This window comes from Corythoichthys intestinalis, chromosome 12 (genome assembly GCF_030265065.1).
Source record: "Corythoichthys intestinalis isolate RoL2023-P3 chromosome 12, ASM3026506v1, whole genome shotgun sequence".
In the NCBI taxonomy this organism is placed as follows: Eukaryota; Metazoa; Chordata; class Actinopteri; order Syngnathiformes; family Syngnathidae; genus Corythoichthys; species Corythoichthys intestinalis.
The window spans coordinates 810838-838219 of NC_080406.1; the positions used below are offsets into that span (position 1 = coordinate 810838).

Consider the following 27382-nt stretch of genomic DNA (forward strand, 5'->3'; position numbering starts at 1 on the left):
TGAGCATTATCTGACAGAAATGCAGGTGTGCCAATACTTTTGGCCAGCACTGTAAATTGAACGGGAAGTGACATGGGAATGCCCCAACATTATCAGGAAATGACTCAAAATCAATCCCTACACAATTTCGCTGGAAATTGATCAAGTTGTAGTTGTTGCTGTTATTGCTGAGCGCAGTCATTGGATGAAGCCCAATTGCCCAATAGGAACCCCCCCCCCCCGCTCTCGTTACAGGGCGGAATTCGCTCATGGCTTTTTCCAAAAGAAGACATGAGTCAGTTCTAATGAAAATAAATACATCTTTATTAATTTCTCATTCCTAGCAAGTGAGCCCCCCCTGCATTGACAAAACGCGCTACACACGCAAGCGCTCGCTAAAAGCAAATTTGGTGTGATTAGAACAATTGACAATTATGAAACAAAGTGGTGTGATGTCATCAGGACGTGACGCAGGATCATAAAAGTGAAATTTATCGTTGATGGGTCGAACGAGCGGATGGACACGACTCTTACAGTTTCATCACAGCTTAGGTCGCTAACAGCTAATGCTAAAGAGCTAGTGCAACTTGACGACAATGATAACGGTCCAATCGTGTGGCGTTAATCATCCTCCTGCTTAGAATTGAAATGGGTTTTTAACTAGTAGACGTCCAATCCATTTGAAGTAGGATTGGACGTCTAGCGCCGTCAGTAATAGCAGATGCCTTGACAATGATCAAATCTTTCAAAAATCGGTAAAGAAATAACCTTGTTATCATTTGAATGTCAATCCAATCCATTGACTTTGATGGAAACGCCTCAGGGCGGCCATGTTGGTCAGGGCGATGATTTAATCACTAACCGTCAACGTCAGACAATGAGTTAAAAAAAATTTATTGCGAATTTAATGTAACGCTAACACGATAAAATGTCTTGGCGCGCCGTGATGCTGGTGAACAACACGCTAACAAATAATGCTAAAGAGCTAATGCTACTTTAGCGCACAAAGATATTATTCGCGTAAATGTTACGACGCACCGTATGACACACTTTGTGTTGTTACGTGATCTTGTAATGAGTTTAAAAATAAAACCAAAGTATTGCCGAAGTACTTTAAGCTTCTAATCCTCTTTGCGCTACTCGCTAACGAGTGGCGTTCCTCGGTTCTGGCACAGTAGTCGTGTTAAAAAGCTGTTAGCATGTTTTGTGCTGGAAAAAAAAAAAAAAGCTTCCCTTCCTCGGGTTTGCGGTCTCCCGCGGCAGTGTAGTCGACATTCAGTGTTGCTCTCTGACAGTGTTCCAAACGCGGCTTAGGGGCGGGAAGGCCCCGTGGTCACCATTAGCTCCTTCAAGATCTCCTGCCGCACTTCCTGCGTGACGTTCTCACGGATCTAAAGTGAAAAATCCATCACAAAGATAGCATTGGCACGCTTACACCAGGACATTATTGTCACTACCCTATTGCGACGGCGCACGTGCCAAACTGCGTGATGGCGCTATATATCGAAATGTGATTGATTCAGCAATGGAAATACATTCTTCGAAATGGGTAGGACATGTGAAACTTGCGTCACTTTCTCTCAGATACAAAAAATACATCATATACAGATAGTCCCCTGGTTACAAACAAGTTCTGTTGCTACGCTTGCGACGTAACCCGAATTTTCGGAATTAACCCTTTAAATCTCAAAATAACTATCCAAAAAGTCCCAAATTTTGTTTAATGATGGAGGATACACAGCCTTCTGGTGGCGGCGCCCGGTCTGGCTGGACAGACAGTGGAGCTTACGCACTAGTCTGACATGAAAAAAGGACAGCTGCGCTCTGGTTTGGCCCACATCTGGCTGTAAGTTGTTTCAGCTAATACGCAGTATTTATGTGTATATATTTGTAATTTGTAGGGTTACAGCTACAGATTGTGAAGTTACGTGTGAGCAATTTGCTATGAGAATTGAAAATATAGTGGGGCAAATAAGTATTTAGTCAACACCAATTGTGCAAGTTCTCCTTCTTGAAAAGATTAGAGGCCTGTAATTGTCAACATGGGTAAACCTCAACCATGAGAGACAGAATGTAGAAAAAAAAACAGAAAATCACATTGTTTCATTTTTAAAGAATGTATTTCCAAATTACAGTGGAAAATAAGTATTTGGTCACCTACAGACAAGCAAGATTTCTGGCTGTCAAAGAGGTCTAACTTCTTCTAACGAGGTCTAACAAGGCTCCACTCGTTACCTGTTTTAACTCATTATCGGTATAAAAGACACCTGTCACACTCCAAACTCCACTATGGCCAAGACCAAAGAGCTGTCGAAGGATACCAGAGACAAAATTGTAGCCCTGCACCAGGCTTGGAAGACCATCTGCAATAGGTAAAACGCTTGGTGTAAAGAAATCAACTGTGGGAGCAATTATTAGAGAATGGAAGACATACAAGACCACTGATAAGCTATCTCGATCTGGGGCTCCATGCAAGATCTCACTCCGTGGCGTCAAAATGATAAGAACGGTGAGCAAAAACCCCAGAACCACACGGGGGGACCTAATGAATGACCTACAGAGAGCTGGGACCACAGTAACAAAGGCTACTATCAGGAACACAATGCACCGCCAGGGACTCAAATCCTGCACTGCCAGACGTGTCCCCCTGCTGAAGACAGTACACGTCCAGGCCCGTCTGCGGTCCTCTAGAGAGCATTTGGATGATCCAGAAGAGGACTGGGAGAATGTGTTATGGTCAGATGAAACCAAAATAGAACTTTTTGGTAGAAACACAGGTTCTCGTGTTTGGAGGAGAAAGAATACTGAATTGCATCCGAAGAACACCATGCCCACTGTGAAGCATGGGGGTGTTAACATCATGCTTTGCAAAGGGACCAGGACGACTGATCTGTGTAAAGGAAAGAATGAATGGGGCAATGTATCGAGAGATTTTGAGTGAAAATCTCCTTCCGTCAGCAAGGGCATTGAAGATGAGACGTGGCTGGGTCTGACAATGATCCCAAACACACATCCATGGCAACAAAGGAGTGGCTTCCTATCCAGTCTCAACCCCATCGAAAATCTTTGGAGGGAGTTGAAAGTCCGTGTTGCCCAACGACAGCCCCAAAACATCACTGCTCTAGATGAGATCTGCATGGAGCAGTGGGCCAAAATACCAGCAACAGTGTGTGAAAAGCTTGTGAAGAGTGACAGAAAACGTTTGGCCTCCGTTATTGCCAACAAAGGGTATATAACAAAGTACTGAGATGAACTTTTGGTATTTTCAAAAAACTTATTTTCCACCATGATTTGCAAATAAATTCTTTAAAAATCAAACAAAGTGATTTTCAGTTTTTTTTTTCCTCCATATTCTGTCTCTCGTGGTTGAGTTTTACCCATGTTGACAATTACAGGCCTCTCTAATATTTTCAAGTGGGAGAACTTGCACAATTAGTGGTTGACTAAATACTTATTTGCCCCACTGTACGTTAGCATTTGTAGCATTTAAGCTAGCGGACTTTGCTAGGTAAATTTGGCAAATTGAATCTACTAAATTTACATATTGATCAGAATAGATGGACATCAATTGTTTTGTGTCGTCTTTTGTTGTTAAAATGTGTCGTTTTGAACATACAGTGGTATGAAAATGTATCTGATCCTTATAAAAATCACCATCAAATGTGGTCTGATCTTTGTCAAAATCACACAGATGAAAAAACTGTTTGCTTTAACCAAAGCCACCGGAACATTTATAGGTTTTTATATTTCAACAGAATGACAGAAGGGGGGAAAATGAGTAAGTGAACCCTCTGCCTAAGGAGACTGAAAGAACAATTGAACCCATTTTTACCAAACATTTTCAGTCTGATGGGTGATTTAAAGCTGCCCCACCCACTATAAAACACACACCTGGTAAGAAATGTCTTGATGAGAAGCATTGTCTCATTTGCAGCACGGCTCGGTCAAAAGAGCCATCTAATGCGATCAAGGATCGTTGATTTGTATAAAGCTGGGAAAGGATACAAAACAATCTCTAAAAGTCTATATGTTCATCAATCGACAGTCAGAAAAGTTGTTTACAAATGGAGAGAGTTTGGCACTGTTGCTTCCCTCCCAAGGAGTGGCCGTCCACCAAAGATGACACCAAGAGTTCAGCACAGAATACTCAGAAACCTAGAATGTCTGCTAAAGACTTACAGAAATCTCTGGCACAGTCCAATATCTTTGTGCACACATCAACTATAAGTCCAAGAATGGTGTTCATGGGAGGACTCCTGCCACTGCTGTCTAAAAAAAAACATTATTGCTCGTTTAATGTTCGCAAAAAGGCACCTGGACACTCCACATAAGTATTGGCAAAATATTTTGTGGACTGATGAAACCAAAGTTGAATGGTTTGGGAGTAACAACGTCATGTGTGAAGGAAAAAAAGAACAGCAACACCGACACATCATCCCCACCGAAACATGGTGTGGGGAGCATCATGATTTGGGGCTGTTTTGCTACCTCAGGGCCGGGACAATCTGCAATCATTAATGGAAGAATGGATTCAAAAATTTTGCAGAGGCCATCTGTCAGACAGTTGAAGCTAAAAAGAGGATGGATGCTGCAACAGGACAATGATCCAAAACACAGAAGTAAATCAACTTCAGAATGGTTTCAGAAGAACAAATGACACGTTCTGGATTGGCCAAGTCAAAGTCCAGACTTGAACCCCCATTGAGATGCTGTGGCATGACCTAAAGACAGCGATTCATGCCAGAAATCTGACTCAACTACAGCATGTAGAGAAGAATGGGTCCGGATTGATGTGCCAGACTGATCTGCAGCTACAGGAAGCGTCTGATTGAAGTTATTGCTGCCAAAGGATAGGTTGGGGGCACAAAATATTAAATGTGATAGTTCACTTACTTATTTTTCCCCCTTCTGTCATTGTTTGCATACTATCCTCATTAAATTATGAAAACCTGTAAATGTTTCGGTGGTTTTAGTTAAAGCAGGCAGTTTTTTCATTTGTGTGATTTTGATCAGATTACATTTGATGGTGATTTTATGCAGAAATGTGAGAAATTCTAAAAGGTTCAGATACTTTTTCATACCACTGTAAGTGTACCCATGTGTGTTAAGTAATCAAGATACACAGGAGGTGACCTGGAATTGCCCCAATGTCAACAGGAAGTGACCTGGGAAATGCCCCATAATCAACAGGAAGTGACCTGGGAAATGCCCCAAAATGATCATAAATTGACCTAAAGTCAACAGGAAGAGACCCACAAACACCCCAAAAACAACAGAAAGTTGCCCTTTTTTTCATTCATAAGAAAATGTAAAAATAGTATAAATAACAACAATAACATCATAATATTATAGCAACTCAGACTTGCACACGCGCCATCCCGTCGCAATCGTGTAGTGACAAAATACTGTATTACTCTACGCAACAGACGGCCATTTTGACCTCTCACCTCTGTGATGAGCTGCTGCAGGTGGTCCGCAGCGAGCGCCTCCTCCTCGTCGCCCGCCGACTCCGCCTTCTCCTCTTCCTCTGGTCGGTCCCTCCGGCCGTCGCCGCGAGGGGGCGGCGCCGGGGTGATGTTGACGGACGCCCGGTACACGGCGGGTCGGGTCGGCGTCGCCGGGCTCCCGGGGCGCTCGTCGTAGCTCAGCTCCGAGCGGAGGAGCAGCTGCTCCCTCAGGAGCTCGGACACCTGCGCGTACGTTAGCATTGTTAGCCTTACTTAAACACTACAAAATAGCAACAGTAAGTCAATCACATTGACTGCCATTGACAGCGATAGAGCGTAAATTTAATGGTAGCCACCGGTCACGTCCTGTTGATTTTGGGTCATTTCCTGTTTGTTTTAGCACATTTCCAGATCATTTCCTGTTGATTTTAGGTCACTTCCTTTTAACTCTCGGGCATTCTCGGCTAATACGTTGTACATTGATACAAAAATACAAGGTGCGCCTTATGTGCTGGCCATCTTGGTAAGGGCAACATTCACATTCGACACAATAAAATCCGATGAGCTTATCTACAATGTTGATGATAAGACTTCTGAATGAATTGGACGTCTATAGTTGTCAATGGCATCCAAATGAGTCAAACTAGTTCATAAAATGAGCCATTTTTGTAGGCATACTGACCGGTTCCATGGCTCTTAGTGCTGAGTTGGCGGACACGTTATCCATGCTGGCAACCTGGCGGGCACCAACAACAAACAAAAGAAATTAGCATACGGGTGCTATTCACATTTGGTGTCAACCCTCCCTGTTCAAATGGATTAGACATTTCTGTTGATACTATGTCACGTCATGTCGATTTAGGAGCATTTAAAGGTCACTTCCTGTTGATTTGGGGACATTTCAGGGTCACTTCCTGTTGATATCGGGTCACGTCCTATTAATGTCCGGTCACGTCTTGTTGATTTAGGAGCATTTCGGGGTCACTTCCTGCTAATATGAGGTCATTTCCTGTCAATTTGGGGGCATTTCGGCGATACTTCCTGTTGATATGAGATCACTTCCTGTTGATTTGTGGACATTTCAGGGTCACATCCTGTTGATATCGGGACACGCCCTGTTGATTCAGTGGCATTTTTTGGGACACTTCCTTTTGAAATCAGGTCACTTCCTGTTGTTTGGGCGGCATTTCAGGGTTACTTCCTGTTGATATCAGGCCGCATCCTGTTGATTTGGAAACAATTCGGGGTCACTTCCTGTGGATTTGGGGTAATTTAGACGGTTACTTCCTGTTGACATCAGGTGACTTCCTGTAGATTTAGGAGCATTTTTGGGTCACTTCCTGTTGACATGAGGTCACTTCCTGTTGATATTGGGACACATCCCGTTAATAATCAGGACACGTCCTGTTGGTTTGGGGCCTTTTCTGGGACGCTTCCTTTTGATATGAGGTCACTTCCTGTTGATTTGGGGACATTCCAGGGTCACTTCCTGTTGACATCGGGTCACGTCCTGTTGGTTTGGGGGCTGTTAGGGGTCACTTCCCGTTGATATCGGGTCAAATCCTGGTGATATCAGGTCACGTCCTGTTGATTTAGGAGCATTTCGGGGTCACTTCCTGTTGATTTGGGGACATTTCAGGGTCACATCCTGTTGATATCAGGACAAGTCCTATTGATTTGGGGGAATTTAGAGGGCTACTTCCTGTTGACATCAGGTGACTTCCTGTGGATTTAGGAGGATTTCAGGGTTACTTCCTGTTGATTAGGCAACATTTTGGGATCACTTCCTGCTGATATCAGGTCACGTCCTGTTGTTTTGGGAGAATTTTAGGGTCGCTTCCTGTTGACATGAAGTCACTTCCTGTTTATTTGGGGACATTTCAGGGTCACTTCCGATAGATATTATGTCACTTCCTGTTGATTTGGAGGCATTTTAGGGTCGTTTCCTGTTGACATTAAGTCACTTCCTGTTTATTCGGGGACATTTCAGGGTCACTCGCTTCCTATCAATGGAACTGACGTGTACGATGGCAGTCATTGGCATCAGCGTACACGGGCGTCAAAAGTTACAACCGTCCGAGACATGTTTTCGATTCATGCTTTGCTAGCTTTTGCATGTACAAGCAAAGCTAGCATCTGCTTTCATTAAGAACGACACAAATATTGACAGGTTCCCCCAAATTGAAAATCCCCTAAAAATGCCCGTTTGCCTTGCGTGGCGTCATGATGTCCAGAAGTTTCTCCTCCAGCTGTTGCTCCAACTCCAGAAGTTCTTCTTTGACAGCCGAGCGCAGAGACTCCAGCTGCTCCACTTCCAGCCTTGACACCGCCAATCCACAAACACGCCCACACGTCGAGGACAAACACAGCCGGGAACAAACAGCGCGCACGTTAGCAAACATGCCCACGCACAAAAAAAACAGCCATATAAACAAATATGTTGATATGTACAGTATATTGCAAAACACACATACACATGAGGACACAGGTTTCAAACTGGCAGCCCGGGGGCCAAATCCGGCCCGTGGCGTTATTTTTTGCGGCCCCTGAACAATTTCATTTTTGTCACTGAAATAAAATGTACGTAAAATTTCTGCAGTAAAAATATCTATCAAAAATAAAGAGAATAGGTTTTTCCTTTTGGTTTTTAAGAAAATTTGAAAAAAAGATGTCTGCCAGAGTTTTTCCCCTCCCCTCTTTATGTATTAAAAATCACAAATAAATATAAGTTTAAAGCTTTAAACACCGGAAAGAATAAGGTACACCAGTGGTGAACAGGGTCCGGGTGAGATGAGCATAAACGGGACCCCGTAAGTGGACCGTCCAACGGGGGTGGGGGCGATGAAGACAATCGTCCGGTGGGTGTGTGATGGGGGAGGGAGTGGATTGGTGCCAGGCCCCTCCAGACAACAATATTTTAACACTTAAACAACTTTTCGCATGTAACAGGGGTTAAGATTCCCAATTTTTAGCGAGTGCTTGTTTTTCCCCAGAGTCCCTGAATGCCCCACATTAAATGACAAGTCACATTATGTCAATTAGCCAATCACCTAGGCGCTGTTATAAGCTGCCTTGGTGACTGGTGATTGACGAGATGGCATAATGTGACTGGTCATGTGACTCGGTGCATTCAGGGAGTGAGGGGAAAAACAAGCACTGGCTAAAAAACAGCTCCGCGCATCATCATACCTTTATGTTTGACCCTCCCGCGCCCACTTTTATGCACGCAAACGTCGATAGATAAAGACGCACCTGTCGGCGGGGCTCAGGTGTTTGTAGACCAGCGCTTGCTGGCGTCCGACAGACGTCTCCAGGTGGCTCATCTGCGCTCGGAAGACGCTCAAACTGTGTCGCTTCTGCCGAAGTTCCGCAAAGGCCTGCGGGGGTGGGGAAAGGTTAAAGGGGCGGGGACGGGTACAGCGATGGGTAAGGCTCACCTGTTGAGAGGAAGCTTCGGGGGACGCGCTTGAGACGTCGCTAAGTTGCTGTGAGGTAACAAAAAAAAAAAACATGGTCATTTAAAAAAAACTATTATTATTGATTAATAAATCATGCAATTGATCATGCTGGTCAGTCGGTTAACTCCTGTAGGTCATTCCCTGTTGATAATTATTTCAGGTCAGTTCTTGTTCATTTGTTGAATTTAAAATGAATTAAAACACAAATAAACTCTAGTTACATCCCAGAATAAAATAAAAAATAAGTTTGTTCATTCACTGCCAATCCCTCTCACATCTAGCGCATTCAATGGCAGACAATGAGTTCATCTGACCGATCGGGATAACGAAGACTCTGAACCAACCTGGTTGAGACTTTGAACGGTTCCTCTGATGTCATGCAGAACCCTCCTCAGCTGCATCTCGGTATCAGACAGCAACTGACCGGAACTTTGGCCAAAGCCCGAGTGGGAGCCGGGACAACAGCCGGGACCAGAGTAAGGGCTATGACCTGGGCCGAACCCCAAGTAGGGGCCGTGAACGTGACCGCCGACACTGGCGTAGGGGCCGTAACCCTGGCCGACACCCGGGTGGGGGCTCTGACCCAGATTTGAACTCACATGAGGGCCGTGCCCGAGGCCGCGGCGAGGGCCGGGACTTTGGCCGAGGCCCGAAAGGAAGCCCGGAGCCGGCGGGGCGCCGCCCCGGTGCGCAACGTGGTCCGGTGCCAAAGGGGGGAAGGGGCCGGGGTCATAAACGGGATAACCCGGATAAGACGGACTGTGGGGAACGGAATGGTAAGCCGTGTGGTAGTTGCCGGCGTGGTAGCGGGGCCCGTGAGTTCCAGAAGGGAGGCTCCACAGGCTGGCGTAGTGGGGGGGCGTAGTCGCGGGGGGCTGGTGGAAGGACACGTACGGGTGGACGAGGTTGGGGAGACTGGCGTAGGGATGAAGATGAGCGGGGTAAAGGGGGGGTGGGTTGACGTGGGGAGCGGACATAGGGGTCTCCGGTCTGGGGCTGGGACAGGGGTAGTGGAAGATATCCGGTCCCGGATCAGGGGTGCCACCCCTCTGATAGTGTCCAAACCGCTGCTGGTCGAAAGAGAGATCGGGGACGCTCTGTGTGATCCAGGGCCAATCGGCAGGGGGGCTGGCACACCTCAGAGAGCCTGACGAGCGCACCGTGGGATGGGGGGAGCCGTCCCGTTCGCGAGAATCAGACGACTTCTCCACGACATGGGCAGAGACGAAGGAGCACGGGTTGACGGTGTCAGGGTCAGCGTCGGGCTCCTGGACATAGCGGAAGGAGTAGCGGGGTTGGCCGAAATACGCCCGGCCCCCGCCTAACTGGATTTTGACAGTGGACACCACCTTGCTTGGGAACAGCAGTGAAGACGGCAGGGACGACGATCTCTGTAAGGGAAGGCCGCTTCGATGACGCCTTCTGCTGGGATGCGGGACCGCGTCGCCCAAACGCTGCTTGACGCGATTCAGGGCACTTAGGACGGGGGAGTCCATGGCAGGGAGACGGAAAGGCGACGGAACCGACGGGGGCGGATCATCACAGGTGTCGTGCGGAGTCTCTTCCGGGAATTCCCGAGGTTGTGCCCCATCGCCGCTCGGCCCTCGTTCTTCTGGCGCAATGTTCTTGGGAAGCTGGTGGGCCTTGTACTGCGGCACCAGCTGGGAAATATGGCCTTCCTCGCCCGTTTCCCAATCCAGCGAAGAAGCTTGTCCCGACTCCTCGGCCTCAGAAATCGGTGCAGACACCTTGTCCCCGCGAGCCGATTCCTGCTGTGACTCTGTGGGCACACGAGAAGCCGCCTCCGAATCCTCTGCCTCGCGAGTCTGTTCAGTACTCTCGGCACTGCGAGTCGGTTCCGATTGCTCGACGCCAGTGGCGGGTTCTGACTCCTCGGTCCCAGAAGCGGGTTTTGACTCCTGGGCCACAGAAATCAGGTTGGACTCCTTGACACTACCGTCTGGTTCTTGAGGGGACTCCTTGGGTACGCGAGAAGCCACCTCCGAGTCGGTCGGTTCCGAACTCTCGACTTTGCGAGCCCGTTCCGATTTGTCGGCGCCAGAGGCGGGTTCCGACCCCCGAGCCCCAGAAGTCGGTTCAGAATCCTCGGAACCGCAAACGGGTTCAGAGTTCTCGACCTCGCAAGAAGAGAGTTCCGACTTCTCGTCTCCACCGACCGGTGGAGACTCCTCGGCCCCGGAAGCGGGTTCCGACTCATCGGCCCCCGAAACGGTGTCCGAGACATCGGCCCGGGCGTCCGGCAAGTTGAACGACGGTCGGTCCAGGGCGACTGGCGTAGCCGCGTCCTGAGAGGGGTGTGAAGTGACTGTGGTTTCGCTGTCACAGCTGTCGCTGCTCACCTGAACCTAAACACAGAACATCAACAAAAAAAAACTTCATTTTTGGCTCTTATTTTGAAAATATTTTCAGAATGTACAACAGATGAATGTTGTAAAGTGAACCATGGACTTCAAGACTTGTAGGCTCTAACAAGCCTCTTTTACTAAAGTATGTGTTATTAGAAACACATAAAATATTGCCATTGATGTAAAAATCTATAATATTTAGTACATGTTTTGACCTACGGAGGGCTCCATGTTTTACAAGTGTAACACATGCACAGGGTGATGTTGCGGTTGGGCTGGACTGGACTGGGAAAATAGCTGTGCTTGCTAGCAAGCACAACTGGTTTGACAACTGGCATGATTTTGTCACATTCTGCTGCTGGTCAGACTGTTTGGTTACAGAGCAGTGGGATGAGTTCCCGATGTCGTACCGGCACCCAATTCCAGCTCATCGGCAGCGTCTTTAAACCGATCCTAGGCGGCTTGCCGAGATATTGACTTGCTGCCATTTGACACACTTGTATATCCCTTCGTTGCGAGTTGCATCCTTGCCTTGGTTTTTCATTTGTCTGCCTCTGACCGTGGTTTTCCCTGTTTTTTGTAGCACATTTTGGCAGAACGCCATTTTTTTTTTTCCTACTCTGGTCTCGTCTCATCCCGCCTTTCCTGTTCATTCTGCTTTTGCTGCTCATTTTGTGAAATTTTGACAGCTTATGAATGTTCCTCTCGGCCTCAAATTGAAAGGGCTGAACAGATGACGTGTTTATGTAACTAGAGTCATACTCTGAAAGCACGGCAGTACCGCCCTTTGATGTCACCGCCCACGGTGCATTGCGGCGTCAACAACAATGGCGACCTACCAGTTTTACTTTTACACATTTTAGAAAAACATCAACACGGGGTTTAAAATCAAATTGTTACAGCTCATACAAACATGTATATTTTAGGAACCACAAGTCTTTTTTTTATCTGTGGTTCCCTTTAAGCGGTGCTTCTCAAATAGTGGGTCGGGTGCGATACGGGGGGGGCGCGTGCGTTTCTCTTGGGAATATGCTTTATTCTTGGCTGTACTAGAATTAAGTGTAATTGCACATCCATTACAGTAGGTGGCAGCAGTGTTGTCGCTGTCATTCCAGTGGAGGGCTTTTTGTGCCAGGCAAACGACATCATGAGAATAGACACCCCCCCGCCCCCCCCGAAAAAAAGTTCTTTAATTTTTAAATGGTATTTAAAAATATTTCATTTTATATCTTTGTTTCTACAGTATTGTTTTATTTTTTCCCCCTTGAATTATACAAATTTTTCCAATTTTCTGTTGTATTTTTCAATTGACTTATACAGTGCTGGCCAAAGGTATTGGCTCCACTGCAATTCTGTCAGATCATGCCCAATTTCTCCCAGAAAATGATTGAACTTACAAATGCTTTGGTAGTAATATCTTCATTTATTTAGCTTGCAATGAAAAAACACAAAAGAGAATAAAAAAAAAAAAATAACATCATTTTACACAAAAATGGGCCGGACAAAAGTATTGGCACCCTTTCAAAAGTCATGTGACGCTTCTCTAATTTGTGTAATTAACAGCACCTGTTATTTACCTGTGGCACATAACAGGTGGTGGCAATAACTAAATCACACTTGCAGCCAGTTAAAATAGATTTAAGTTGACTCAACCTCTGTCCTGTGTGTACCACATTGAGCATGGAGAAAAGAAAGAAGACCAAATGTTAGGTTTTGTGTTGGTTCCCTCCTAGTGTGTCCCTGTGATGGCCCATTGATTTCACCTATTGTACCTGCTCCTAGTGTATCCTCCAACCTGCATCCTTCTGTGTCACCCACCTGTTCCTTTATGTCTCGTTACCCCTTGTCTGTGTGTGTATACTGAATAAGCTCCCAGTTTCTTTTCACTCCTTGCTGCGTCATTGTCAGTGTCCATGTGCATGTCAGCGTCTTCTCCCAGCAGTTTTCTCCATCCAAACCCTTGTGTTCCTCGAAGTAAGTTTTTGATATCAAGCCTTTTGTTAGTGACCTGAGTTTTGTTTGTTTCTGTGTTTTTTGCTTCCCCATCTTTTGTTAGCCTGAATTAAATCATTTTCCACTGCCGGTCTGCCTCCCCACTTTGTTTTCCCTGCACTTGGGTCCACATTACCCGCGCACCTTGACACCAAAGAACTTTCTGAGGACTTGAGAAGCAAAATTGTGAGGAAGCATGGGCAATCTCAAGGCTACAAGTCCATCTCCAAATACCTGAATGTTCCTGTGTCTACCGTGCGCAGTGTCATCTATATGCGTAAAGCTCACGGCACTGTGGCTAACCTCCCTAGATGTGGACGGGAAAGAAAATTTGCCGAGAGATTTCAACGAAAGATTGTGCGGATGGTGGATAAAGAACCTCGATGAACATCCAAACAAGTTCAAGCTGTCCCACAGTCCAAAGGTACAACCGTGTCACCCCGTACTGTCCGTCGGCATTTGAATGAAAAGGGACTTTATGGTAGGATACAGAGGAAGACCCCATTTCTGGGTCAGAGGCATAAAAAAGCCAGGCTGGAGTTTGCCAAAACTTACCTGAGAAAGCCAAAAACGTTATGGAAGAATGTTTTCTGTTCAGATGAGACAAAAAGGCAAAAAAAGGCATCAACATCGAGTTTATAGGAAAAAAAATTAGGTCTTCAAGGAAAAGAACACTGTCCCCACAGTCAAACATGGCGGAGGTTCCCTGATTTTTGGGGTTGCATTGCTGCCTCTGGCACTGTACTGCTTGACCGTGCGCATGACATAATGAAGACTACCAACAAATTTTGCCGCATAATGTAGAAAGCTGGGTCTCCCTCAGAGGTCATGGGTCTTCCAGCAGGACAATGACCCAAAAGCACTCGAAAATGGTTTGCGAGAAAGCACTGGAGACTTCTAAAGGGGCCAGACCTGAATCCCATAGAACACCTGTGGAGAGATCTGAAAATGGCGCCCTTCAAATCTCAGAGACCTGGAGCAGTTGGCCAAAGAAGAATGGCCAAACATTCCAGCAGAATATTGCAAAACTCATTGATGGATACCCGAAGTGGTTGTTTGCAGTTATTTTGTATTAAGGTTGTGCTACCAAGTATTAGGCTGAGGGTACCACTACTTTTGTCCGGCCCGTTTTTGGAGTTTTGTGTAAAATGATGATGATTTAGTTTAGTTTTCATTCTCTTGCAAGCAAAATAAATGAAGATATTACTACCAAAGCATTAGTAATTGCAATCATTTTCTGGGAGAAATTCAGCATTATCTGACAGAATTGCAGGGGTGCCAACGAAAGTAACACTTTGAAGATATGAATGAAAATTTTTCATGAAATACTTTGTTCTTTCCATCGTCAGAATGTGCTGACAACAAAATTACACAAAAAATATCCATGAAAATCAAATGTATCAACCCATGGAGGTCCGGATTTGGAGTTATACTCAAAATGAAAGTGGTAAAACACACTACTAAAGTATTTCATCCATTCAAATCTACAAGGTGTTACTTTAGTGTTCCCTTTATTTTTTGAAACAGTGTAATTACTGCATATGCCACCCTCCCACTTCAAACGTAGCGGACGTCAACTTGTGATAAACTCATTTGCAGAAGGACGCCATACGATCAGACGGGGGTCACCTTGAGGTTGGCGGCGTCGGCGGACGACGTCTCCTCGGCAAAGCCGCTGCTGTCTGACTGCTGGCTGGCCGTCCTCAGTAGATCTAGCCAAACAACAACAAAAAAAGGCAGCGTTACCGCGTCCGTCCGGCAGAGGGCGCTCTCGCGCGGACGGCATCAGGGGCGCCGTCCCTGCGACCCGTCAAGCCGTCCTGACAGGCGCTTTACGGCTCGCCGACTTATGTAAGAGATTGACGACATGGAAATTTCCTCCGGGGCCAGAAAGTGAAATCAAACAGCCGCGTCGGGAGAATATCAAGCGCTTCTCACCTGAGCTTCGGGACGTTCTGGACAGGAGAGCGTCGTCCTCGTTGCTCTGAATCTGAGGCGAGACGAGACGCGCAACTTTTACAACAGGAACCAACGGGAGGGGAAAGAAAGACAGAAGCCCGGAGGAGAAAGGAAAGGAAGAAGATGACAATGTGGAAGCGTCTGCAGTAATCAGATTAAGTCCAGACAAAGTTGGCAGAACAGTTACATAAAGGCCACATTACAAAAAACATTTGACAACAGCCTGAAAAGCTGAGAAAACAAGAGTAAGAAAAAAAGCAATGATAAAAACAATATAAAAGGCAAGAAAGAAAATCAGAGAAATTGATAAAAGGGTCAAATCTTTGGGAAAATTTGACAAATATGAAGGTGAAAAAGTCATAAAGAGGAATGGAAAAGTTGTCTGGCAAAAAAAAAAAGGTCAAAAAGTCACGAAAAAGAAAAAAAATCATTACTAGGCCTGCAAGCAAGACTAAATAGGCCCTCACAGTTTGGCGCAACTCGGACAGCACGCAGGTCAGGGTGGTGGCAGATCGCCCCTCTCTCATCATCTCATGAGAACCTAACATGCTCAAAACTTACCTCTTTTTGGGATTACAAATACAGTCACACACCTAGGAGAAAAAAAAGGAGGCACTACCAAGCTTTGCAGCCACGCCCTTATTCAAAACCAAAATCAATCTTCGAATTAGGCCAATTTGACTACGTGTGCTAATTTTCGTGGCTCTGTAAGCTGCCTGAAGAAATCCACTTCCTTTTAGTGGCGAACAAAGGGTTGTCATGGCAACATACAGAGACATGTTGACATACAGTAGGCCTTAAAATGTACTATAACAAAAGATCTTGTAACTACAATGAGTAACCAATAAGTAACTTTCTGTTGCCACTAGGTGGCACTGTATGTTTGATGCAAATAACACCTACACGAAACCAACTCTCACCAAGCACGGAAAGTTTGGCGCAGATATGTTGTATATCTGCCAAGTTATGACTGTTCAAAATTTGTGGCGAGACAAAATGGTGACTTTCATTTTCACTTTCCTGTTTGGACCAGTCTGCTTCAACAAAACCTCAATATTTTTCATTAGACACCTGAACAAAAGTCTTAAGGCTCCTTTGATGCAGGTTTCCGGTCAATTGATGTTTTTTCCCTTGGAGGAGGAGACTGTCAATTAAAAAGGGTGATTCTTGTCCCCAGCAGGGGGTGCCAGGCCTAATGAGTAATATTTTACTGCAGTCCTGTTCAGGCTGGGATACCTCTCATATAAGCCAGTAATGAAAAAGACTGCACCTTGGATCAGGGAGTTATTAGTCATTGAATGAATTTTGCTTGTTGCCAAAAAATGGCTGACTTTGGCACCCCACTCACCCAATGTTGAAAAAGAAAACAAATAGGAGAGGCCTTTTTGAAAAATTCAAGAGGGCGCCACTGAGCCATTTTGTCATGTATTTTTTGCAAAATGATCCAAATGTACGCCAAGCCGCATGTATGTGCAAATTTTAGTGAGATTTCGAGCATGTTATGGCCTCCAAATTGGCCATTGTCAGGGCCGAGAACCAAAAGTGGTATTTGCAATGTGGCAAAATGGATTTTGCCATGTGGCATTTTTTTTTGTCATTTGGCAAAATGGATTTTGCCATGTGGCATTTTTTTGCCATCTGGCATAATAGATTTTGCCATTTTGAATTTTTCTGCCATGTGGAAAAATTGAAAAAAGAAAAATGCCACACGGCATGTTATTGCCTCCAAATTGGCCATTTTCACTGCAGGGCCAAGAACCAAAAGTGGTATTTGCAATGTGGCAAAATGGATTTTGCCATGAGGCATTTTTTTGCAATGTGGCAAAACAGATTTTACCATGTGGCATTTTAATTTTGCCATTTGGATTTTTTTTGCCATGTGGAAAAAGTGAAAAAAAGAAAAATGCCACATGGCATGTTATGGCCTCCAATTTGGCCATTTTCACAGCAGGGCAGAGAACCAAAAGTGGCATTTGCCATGTGGTAAATGGATTTTGCCATGTGGCATAAAATGACACATGGCAAAATCAGTTTTACCACATAGCAAAAAATGCCAAATGGTAAAAAAATGCCACATGGCAAAATCCATTTTGCCACATAGCAAAATCAATTTTGCCACATGGAAAAATCCCTTTTGCCACATGGCAAAAAACAATGCAAAATAAACCCTGATTAAGGACACCCACAAGTTGTCATTCTCTGGAATTCATAGTAGCGCCCTATCAGGGCTTGAGCAAAAGTCCAACGCCAATTTTTTTAAGTGGAAATGTTGGCATCCATCTGCCGGATATACGTACCTCCTCCATATCAAAAGAGTCAGCCGCAGTCACCGTACGCAGCTGGGCAAGAAGGGGCGGGGCCAGAGGGGGCGGGACCACCTCCGGGGCAGACCTGTGGCCATTTTGAACAGGGGGGACGCTCGGGCGTTGTTCCCCCTCCTCGGTGACGGTCTCCAGAGAGCGTCCGTCTTTCTTGCGGACGTTCTTCTCGGCGTGCTGGTTGTCGACGGCGTCCCGCCCGTCAAGGGGGGCGGGCGGGGCCGACTCGGCGGCGGACGCGGCGGCTTGGGACGCCGCCGATAGTAGGTTGTTCTTGCTCAGCCTCTTCCTCAGACGGTCGGCCACGTTCTGAGCAGAGTTTTTCCTCTGAAAAAGCGACGGCGGCGCCGACTGGTCTTTGATGACCTCTCCTTCTCCGCCTACGGCCAAAAGTTTACTCTTTCAGCATCATCGACAATGACAGATGTCTATCTTAAACCGAGATGATCACTAGGACAGGTCCAATCCATTTGAAACGGAAGCCAACCCTCCCACTTCAAATGGACCGGACGTCAATAGCGGACGATGAGTTTAATGACTAGCTACGTGTTTCTCGTACTCCACCGGAACCTTACGACTGCGGTTACCTTGATCCTTGCTGCCGTTGACGCTCTGGACGGGCTGACCGGAGACGTGACCGTAAAGCTGGATGAACTGATTGGCCACCGTCGTCAACACCTCGATCTGTCGGAAGCGACCTGGAGCGGCGCACAGACGGACGTTGTTTAGATAAGCGCCGCGCGGTGCAGAAAATTACAGCATTAAAGTGCCTATGAAAGCAAAAAGCATGTTTACTTCATATTTCACGCAGTATTTTATGCCACTTGGATGTGTGCGGAAGTGATCATTTTATTTATTCAATGTTTGAATCCCGCGCCATGAAAATGAGTGACTTCCAGCTCCAGTCTCAGGTTGAGGACGAATGCGAATGTGACATCACCTGGGTCGGCATCTCACAATACGGCATATGAACTGCGGATTCAGCCGATTTTGCAGATTCATTAGTTTATTTTTCACATCACGCCAGCAAAATGTGCTGCAGGGTTTTGTTGCTGCACCAGGGAGAGGCGTGTGAGCCTTTTTGGGTTTAAAAAAGGGCCGTTCACCCTCAGAGAATGGCCAAAATAAGTGTGGGACCATTGGACTTATGAGGAAGTGAGTAAACACCGTGTTTTGTATCATGTCAAATACTGGGATCACGGCACACGTTTCAATACGGAGGTGGCTTGCATTTTACGCCTGACAATGCTCCTTGTCCACCGAGAATGCCAGTCGGGTGACGGCTTGTCGCACCCCCCCCTCGGTACTCTTCGCTTGTCCGCCAGAGAGCGTTATACTCGGCTTATTGCCCTCTTTGTGTACTCTGTGTTCTGTCAAATTTTGTACCCCATCAGAAATTGCAACTTTGCAATATTACTTGTTTATTTAGCACCTGTGGATAACATTGAGAGTACATCTGAATGTAAAAGAGGTGTTACTCACGGCCACAACAGCTTTGGGAGCAAAATATTATAGGGGTGCAAAATTTGGCAGAACACCAGCAATAGACCACTATCCTCGGGACGGGCTCGGGCAGCTACGCGCTCCTCCAACGTCGGCCGGTTTGTTCGGCGGTCATTCTGCAGCTGCTTTCCCGGCAAATAAGCTCTCCTGCCCACAGCAGGGGAATGACGAGCTGGTGGTGGAGTAGGGGTTGCCATCAGTGAAGACAATCGACAACCCTGCCGCCGTGTAGTTTTATCAGGTTTTTCGCTTCAAAAAGCAAGATTAAGACTTTGAAACGCCGCTTGGTTCGGGTTAGCATGTTGGCTTGCTGTCACGCCTCATGGTTTGTTTACACTCTCTGAAGCCGGGTCAGGGAAAGGACAAAAGCCAGACTAACTCCGGTGGCATAAAATATAGTCAGGAGGTGCAAGAAGTCTACAGTTTTGACCATTATGGAGTCATTTTGCCATGTCGTACTGAAGAAATGCATTTTTAATATTTCATATTACATTTAGTACAAGACTGTTATTTGTCATGTCCAGTGTTGTTAATAACGGCGTTACTAACGGCGTTATTTTTTTCAGTAGCGAGTAATTTAATTAATTACTTTTCTCAGCTTGGCAACGCCGTTGGCATTACTGAGGCGGGAAAGGCGTGCGTTACTATGCATTACTAAGTTGGTTGAATAAAAAAAGTCAGAGAGACGGACTCACAGAGACGAAAGAGCAGAGCAGGAGTGGGGAAGACGCCGTTGCAAACGCGATGCTAGGTGGCTCCAATAATACCTGACTGTAGACTACAAACTACGCCCACATGATACAGTAGATATCACATATTATAGAACTAGATGCAAATGATAGACAAGGGTGCATTGGCAACATGTTTTAAGGACTACATGCGTTAGTAAACAGCCGCCATCTTAAAGCAGTAGACCTCTCAAAGGCTCTGTTGTAGAGATCCTTCCTAGCGAACCTAAGTAACTTTTTATCTAAAATGCTCCTAAATCGGCAAAATCTTGACTTAAATCGATCTTTAAATGATGAAACAGTTTTAAAACTTACACATGTTGAAAGTAGACAGAAGGGAACTAATGCAATAGCGGGAGCAATTTTAACAACTTGAAATGACTTCCACACATAGCAAAGGTTACTATCTAGTTATCGCTTATGTCTAGTTAAGTGGAGGGTAAAGAATTGGGCTAGGGCCAATTGTCCCAAAAAACCTTTAAACTTCACATTGTGTGTCCTTTTTTTTTTTTTTTTTGAGAAAAACAAAAAACATGAAAATTATCACTAGTTACTTTGCCAAGTAACTAATTACTCTTAAATTAAGGTAACTGAGTTACTAACGCAATTACTTTTTGGGAGAAGTAATTTGTAACTGTAATTAATTACTTTATTTTTTTAAAGTAAAATAACAACACTGGTCATGACCATAACATTTATTTAGCAATTAGGGAAAAATACTAAAAAGAATGTCTTGACAAAATATTGGCATAGAGAGATTGAAATAATCATGACATTTTGATGCTCTGTCGCATTTCCCCCGTTCTGAATCCCCCCCAACGGGCTGAATTCTAAATCAGATGAACTCGTGACCCTGCCGACGTCATCCTCCCGCTAGGGACGCTAGAGTGCTATAATGAAAGGCAGGGGCTAAAGGGCAGATTAAAAGACTCATTTCTCGTTATCTGCGCTTTGCCAAATTGTTGTAAATAGTCGAATTGTCTCCAAATATGATTCTAATTCACATCATTATGCTTTTTAAGACTTTGTTTTATCCTGTCATAGGCACTTTAAACAATGCAGAACTGCACTTACATTTCACAAGAGTAATAAATGCATTTAAAAATACATGAAAACAGCTTAGCCATAGACGTCATAATGATATTGACGGGACAAGGGCCACGGTGAAAATTCTTGTGAATAAATGCTTAAATCCCTGAATTCTTTATAGATATGGACGTAAAACAGTCTCGTTTCTTGGTCAAAAAGCAACAAAAAAAAAAAAGTGCAGTTAGTTTGCAGTTAGCATTTATTTGATGTAAATATGTCAAAGTACGATGCTAGTCTGTCAGTCAATGTGGCAGCTTTTCCGGTGAAATTCCCTGGGAATAAATGCTTAAATCCCTGAACTCTTTATAGATGTAGACGTAAAACAGTCTCAGCTCTTGGTTAAAAGCAAAAAAGCAGTTCAGGTAGCATTTTTTTAACGTAAATATTGCAAACTATGAGGTTGGTCAGTCAGGAAATTAGCGGGCGCCGTATGTAAACAAAGAGCTTTTTTTGTTGAAAATCCTTGTGAATAAATGCTTAAATCCCTGAATTCTTTATAGATATGGACGTAAAACAGTCTCAGTTGTGCGTTAAAAGCAAAAAACCCCGGGCAGTTAGCAGTTATTTTACATAAATATTGGCAAGTATATAATGCCAATACTGTAGCAGCTTATTTCTCCTATTGATTTTTTTCACAAAGTTTCAAAATGCATGCATGGTACGAAAAATATCATAATGACCTTGAATCCTCGAACAAATCACTCCTGAGACAATCCTTCCTGTTTGACTGCGGTACAGCTTTTGTACATTTTCAACCTAAATCCGACGTTGGACCGCGAATAACTGAAGCAAACTGTAGGACAGCTCCCTACTCGAAGGCATTGCGCGGTGGCTGACGAATGTGACTCGTCAATACAATAATGAAGTCTATGGCTTGGCCTCAAACAGTTTAAAAAAAAATGAATGAGTATCTAAGTACAACAAAAGAACAACTGGCTAACTTGCATAGCAAAAGTCTGCTAGCTTAAATGCTATAAAATGCTAACTTGTTTTTTCTCTTATCAGCGAGCGGTTGGATTCAGTCATGCTAGACGAGTTATGTCATATTCACTGTTGCCACTAGAGGGCAGTCTATACGCCCAAATCAATAAAACTTAGGGCTGTCAAACGATTAAAATTTTTAATCGAGGTAATCACAGCTTGAAAATTAATTAATCGTAATTAATAACAATTCAAACCATCTCTAAAATATGCCATATTTTTCTGTAAATTATTGTTGGAATGGAAGGATAAGACACAAGACGGATACTGTACATAGTTCCTGTATTTGTTTATTATAACAATAAAACAACAAGATGGCATTAACATTCTGTTAAAGCGATCCATGGATAGAAAGACTTTTGGTTCTTAAAAGATAAATCTTAGTACAAGTTATAGAAATTTTATATTAAAACCCCCTCTTCATGTTTTCGTTTGATTAAAATTTGTAAAATTTTCAATCAAAAAATAAACTAGTAGCTCGCCATTGTTGATGTCAATAATTACACAATGCTCATGGTGCATAAAATCAGTCGCACCAAAGCGCCAGCAGAGGGAGACAAAAAACACAAGTAACAAGTAGGCATGACACTGCTGTCATTTTAATCTGTTTGAGCGGGGCATGTGCGTTAATTGCTTCAAATATTTTAATGCGGTTCATTTTCAAAACTAATTACCGCCCGTTAATGCGATGATTTTGACAGCCCTAATAAAACTAAATGCAAACCAGGACAAGGCCACACTAATTAAATGAATCCTCCGAGCAGCAAAATTTGACTCGAAGTTTTTTTTTTTTCCTAATAAAATTATTAGCACTACAAAGTGGTAGGGGCGTTGACTTTCAAATGAGCTCATAATTAGCTTGCAGTCATATTTTATATGACTTTATCCTGGAACAATTCTCTGTGGCTTAACTACCCGTGAAAGGACTAACATGTGGTCCGAGGACCGGATTTGGAGAAGCCTCCCCTCCCGAAGAGGAGAGGAGCGAGGAGGGCCTTCAGAATTAGACACGTAAATCAAGGCGGGCGCTTCGTTACGTAAGCGTCCCGGGAACGGACGCGGCGCGGCCAGAATGTTCCGGACGACATCCAGGCTTTTGTCAAACCGCAGATATACTTTTCTAAAAATAATTGCGCCGCCCGAACTTTGACGTTCATAAAATTGTCTTTTCAAAAATACTCAATAATAAAAAATAAAATAAAACAATAACGAGTCACTTTGTGAGTAACTGCTTACGATGTTTGATTTGTTATTGAAACAATGGTATTTTTTTCTCAGCACAAAGTTATCCATATGAACTGTTCTCATTATACTGTACTATCACCTACACTTGGCTGGCCAAAAGTATTGGCACCCCTGCAATTCTGTCAGATAATGCTCGACTTCTCCATTGATTTTGCTTGCAATGAAAAAACACAAAAGGGAATGCCAAAAAAAATGAAATCATTATCATTTTAAACAAAACTTCGGAAATGGGCCGGACAAAAGTATTGGCACCCTCAGCCTAATACTTGGTAGCACAACCTTTAGACAAAATAACTGCGGACAACTGCTTCTGGTATGCATCAATGAGTTTCTTACAATTCTTCTTTGGCCAACTGCTCTAGGTCTCTGAGATTTAAAGGGTGCCATTTCTCCGCAGGTGTTCAGGTCTGGCCACTTTAGAAGTCTCCAGTGCTTTCTCTCAAGTGCTTTTTGAAGTGTGTTTTGGGTCATTGTCCTGCTGGAAGACCCATAACCTCTGAAGGAGACCCAGCTTTCTACATTATGCTGCAAAATTTGTTGGTAGTCTTTATAATGTCATGCACACGGTCAAGCAGTCCAGTGCCAGAGGTAGCAAAGCAACCCCAAAACATCAGGGAACCTCCGCCATCTTTGACTGTGGGGACTGTGTTCTTTTCTTTGAAGGCCACGTTTTTTTTTTCCCCCTGTAAACTCTATGTTAATGCCTTTTCTCAAAAAGCGCTACTTTTATCTCATCTGAACAGACAACTTTCTTCCAAAACGTTTGTGGCTTTCTCAGGTAAGTCCAGCCTGGCTTTTTTATGTCTCTGGGTCAGAAGTGGGGTCTTCCTGGGTAGGGTCCCTTTTCATTCAGACGCCGACGGATAGTACGGGTTGACACTGTCGTACCCTGGGACGGCAGGACAGCTTGAACTTGTTTGGATGTTCGTCGAGGTTCGTTATCCAGCATCCGCACAATCTTTCATTGAAATCTCTCGTCAATTTTTCTTTTCCGTACACATCTAGGGAGGTTAGCCACAGTGCCGTGGGCTTTACACTTATTGATGACACTACGCAAGGTAGACACAGGAACATTCAGGTCTTTGGAGATGGACTTCAGCCTTGGGATTGCCCATGCGTCCTCACAATTTTGCTTCTCAAGTCCTCAGAAAGTTCTTTGGTCTTCTTTTTCCACGCTCAATGTGGTACACACAGGAGAGAGGTTGAGTCAACTTTAATCCATTTTAACTGGCTGCAAGTGTGATTTAGTAATTGCCACCAACTGTTATGTGCCACAGGTAAGTAACAGGTGCTGCTAATGACACAAATTAGAGAAGCATCACATGATTTTTTTAAAAGGGTGCCAATACTTTTGTCCCGCCTATTTTTGGGGTTTTGTCTAAAATGATAATTATTCTTTTTTTTTTTCATTCTATTTTGTGTTTTTTCATTGCAAGCAAAACAAACGAAGATTATTTCTACCAAAGCATTTGTAATTGCAATCATCTTCTGGGAGAAATTACGCATTGTCTGACAGAATTGTGTATAACCTTAACCACATTATGCCAAAGAAATTCAAAAAACTAAAATTGTAATTGTTGAAAATTTAGGTTTACCACAAAAAACATAAAAAAGCATATGTCAAAATGATGACACAAAAAAAAAAAACACAAAAGAAGGCAGGCAGGCTCCTTCAATGGCAACCGACTAGTTCGCGTCTTTCTTTGTTTGCGCAAGTGAACTATGGAAATGTGCGCGCGTGTGTATGGGTGAGAGAGAGAGAGAGGCGCCCAAACACGTTTGCCGTGTGTGTTGTGTTGTCGTGGCAATTGGCATCACGCGAGAGAGACAGAGAGAGCGTTACGTAAGAAGAGCCACTGACTTGTCAGAGCGTAGTTGGGGTTCTCCACTTCCATGCGCTGAAGCTGAGCTCCCAGGTACACCTGCAAGTACAGGTCAAGTCATGTCAAAATACCATTTCAAGATTTGGGTGCTTTTGCATCAGAGCTGGAAACTAGTCAAAATAACATTTTTGTGGATTGATTTGAGTTTGTTTTTTTTTTTAATCGGTCAATTTTGTTGCAATTTGTGGACTCCGTTACATTTTAAACGCTATGGAGAATAAAAGAAAAACATCTCAGAATGTCAAAATCCTTTTTTAGCCTTGAAAAAAAAAAATTTGTCTTTTTTTCCATGGGAAGCAGCAAATATTGTCCTTTTTTATTTTCTCCAATGTAAAGGGAAAAAAATGTAAATCCGACTTTAAAAGACAATGTTGAACTAATCGCTGTCATTTTTCTCAGGAATCTTTTGTTGACCTGTTGATTTGGTGACCCTGGATCCAGCCTTCCTCTTCGTCTGGGGCTGTTTGCCGTTTTTGCCTTGCTGTCCGATTGCTGTCGACTTGGAATAAATTGTCAACTTGTGTTGGTAAGTGAAGGAATTAGGCCCCCCGGCCAAGCCGCCGGAACAGCGACAGCCGAACCAGATGGCGTTCCGCTGGCGCCGCCCCAGCAAGTCGACCGGGAGGGACAAATCCCGCGCGTCCACTCCGGTGTTAACCTTTTGTACTGACTCCATTTTGAACGGTTTAAAGAAGGCTCGCCGAAAACAGCTTGACAATGTATTCGTGGAAAATGGTCAAAAAACAAGGCAAAATGGATCCAAGGCCAGCAAAACAACGGATAGATCGAAATGTCCCCGAGAAGCGACCATTGTTCACTAAAATGTTGAGTCTTTTGAAAGCTGCGGTGGAGTGGGCCGGGCCTGGGTGTTGTCTCGGGCTCATCCCTCTGTGGCAGGTTTGGGCGGTCAAGTTCGTGCGTCATCCTTCGTGGCTGGGACGTGGTTGCCACGGCAACTGAGGCATGTCTTGACGTCTAAGACGCCGCGCTATCAATTTGTTGTCTTGTTAGGGCGAGGGCGCCCTGACCCACCGAAAAGTCGTTGACGTCCTTTCCTTCGCTTATCAGGCGAGGGCTGATAAGGTGATCCACTTTACTGTGTCAAAGGGCATGGAGTGAGGTCCCTCAAACTATGGTTAAATGTTTTACTATAATCAGGGGTGCACATAATTTTTTTGCCCAGGTTCTCAGAGGAGGACCTGGAGATGTGACTTGGTCCTCATTGAGCTTGAGAGCTGACCCGCCTGATGCGATAAATTTATGACAAGCTTTACTTAGAGCCAATTAACTTTAATTATTTATATTAACAATTAATGCTTGATAAACATCAACTGGCACAACAAAATTGCCATTACTTTGAAGTGAAATGTAAAGAAATAAAGAGCACCAATTCAAAATAAAGGGCATTATGCGGCTCCCACATTAACTCCAAGCCTTTTTAAAAGTGGGATGTCCTCCTCATAAGACCTCATTGAACGTGCATGTTTAGCTTTGTCAAATGCGAGCAAAAACACGTTTGTCAGTGCATGGCGCTGTTTTCATTACCTTTATTCCGCCGCTTGTCCATAGGGCGAGTAGGGTGCTGTCTGGCATTGATAGAGAGCATGTGGCAATTAAGCAAACTGTTTTTTTCGTGCTTTTTAAAGTTTGGATGGCTGAAATTCTTTGACCCTACATAAAATGCGCTGCTCTTATCGGCGACATTGGGATTCTCACGGCACATTTTACCTCCTGGAGCCACTATTCAGCAAAAGTCCTTTTTTTCGGTAGCTCCGGTGACATCTCTGTTGTCTATCTGTCTTTTGACGTGGGTGGGGGAACACGGAAGTAATTACTCAGTGTGGCCTGCCTCTTCGACATTTTGAGAAGTTATTTTCTCGTGTCTGCCGCAAATACAGTGGTCAGCCATCGGTACGCAAAAGCGTATGGAAACCGTTGAGGGCCAGCGCGTTTGTCTACGTCCAGTACCGTGTGCGCATGCGGACCACTTAAGTGCACCCCTGACTATAATGAATGTGTTAGACTAATGCAAACAGTTACACGGTGTGTGTGCGAGAAAGGTAACTATTCCCTTCATTAGCCCTTTTCCAGCTTTTAAAATGGAGTCAGTACAAGGGGTTAAAATGCAGGTGGAGTTTGGCCTTTTGGCCAGGTTGTTGGTGATGCGCCAGCCCGGGTTGTTGGAATTGCGCTAGCGCGGTTCCGGCGATTTGGCTGGCGGTAATCCGGCAGCCTGGCTAAAGGGTACATCGTAACCCGGGGATTATTTCCATAAATCTTTTAATTTACTCACTAGTTTTCATTTGAATCTAATTTATTTTCAATTTCGGATGAACAAAAAGGGGGGAGGAATCAGAATCGTTTTTTTGTTTTTGGATTAAATTAAAAAACAGAGGAGAACAAAAAACTTTTTTTAAAGGGGGGGGGGGGCTGT

The 27382-nt window shown here is 44.5% G+C and overlaps 1 protein-coding gene across 3 annotated transcripts in view; it reads right to left on the reverse strand.

Annotated features, from left to right (window-relative positions):
- Positions 1-268: 268 nt before the first annotated feature.
- The window catches only part of itprid2 (ITPR interacting domain containing 2), a 46307-nt gene continuing 19193 nt past the window's right edge, over positions 269-27382 (reverse strand). For 2 of the 3 annotated variants that reach the window (XM_057852984.1, XM_057852985.1), the window contains exons 9-20: positions 24927-24987; positions 18107-18217; positions 17499-17899; positions 15181-15232; positions 14872-14954; positions 9229-11250; positions 8864-8911; positions 8679-8803; positions 7637-7745; positions 6109-6162; positions 5427-5669; positions 269-1370 (exon numbers count right to left, since the gene is read on the reverse strand). In XM_057852984.1, the coding sequence (XP_057708967.1) occupies positions 1290-1370; positions 5427-5669; positions 6109-6162; positions 7637-7745; positions 8679-8803; positions 8864-8911; positions 9229-11250; positions 14872-14954; positions 15181-15232; positions 17499-17899; positions 18107-18217; positions 24927-24987 (3390 nt within the window). In that variant the 3' untranslated portion in view covers positions 269-1289. The remainder of the gene's footprint in view (positions 1371-5426; positions 5670-6108; positions 6163-7636; positions 7746-8678; positions 8804-8863; positions 8912-9228; positions 11251-14871; positions 14955-15180; positions 15233-17498; positions 17900-18106; positions 18218-24926; positions 24988-27382) is intronic. The other variant, XM_057852986.1, reaches the window with a different exon arrangement.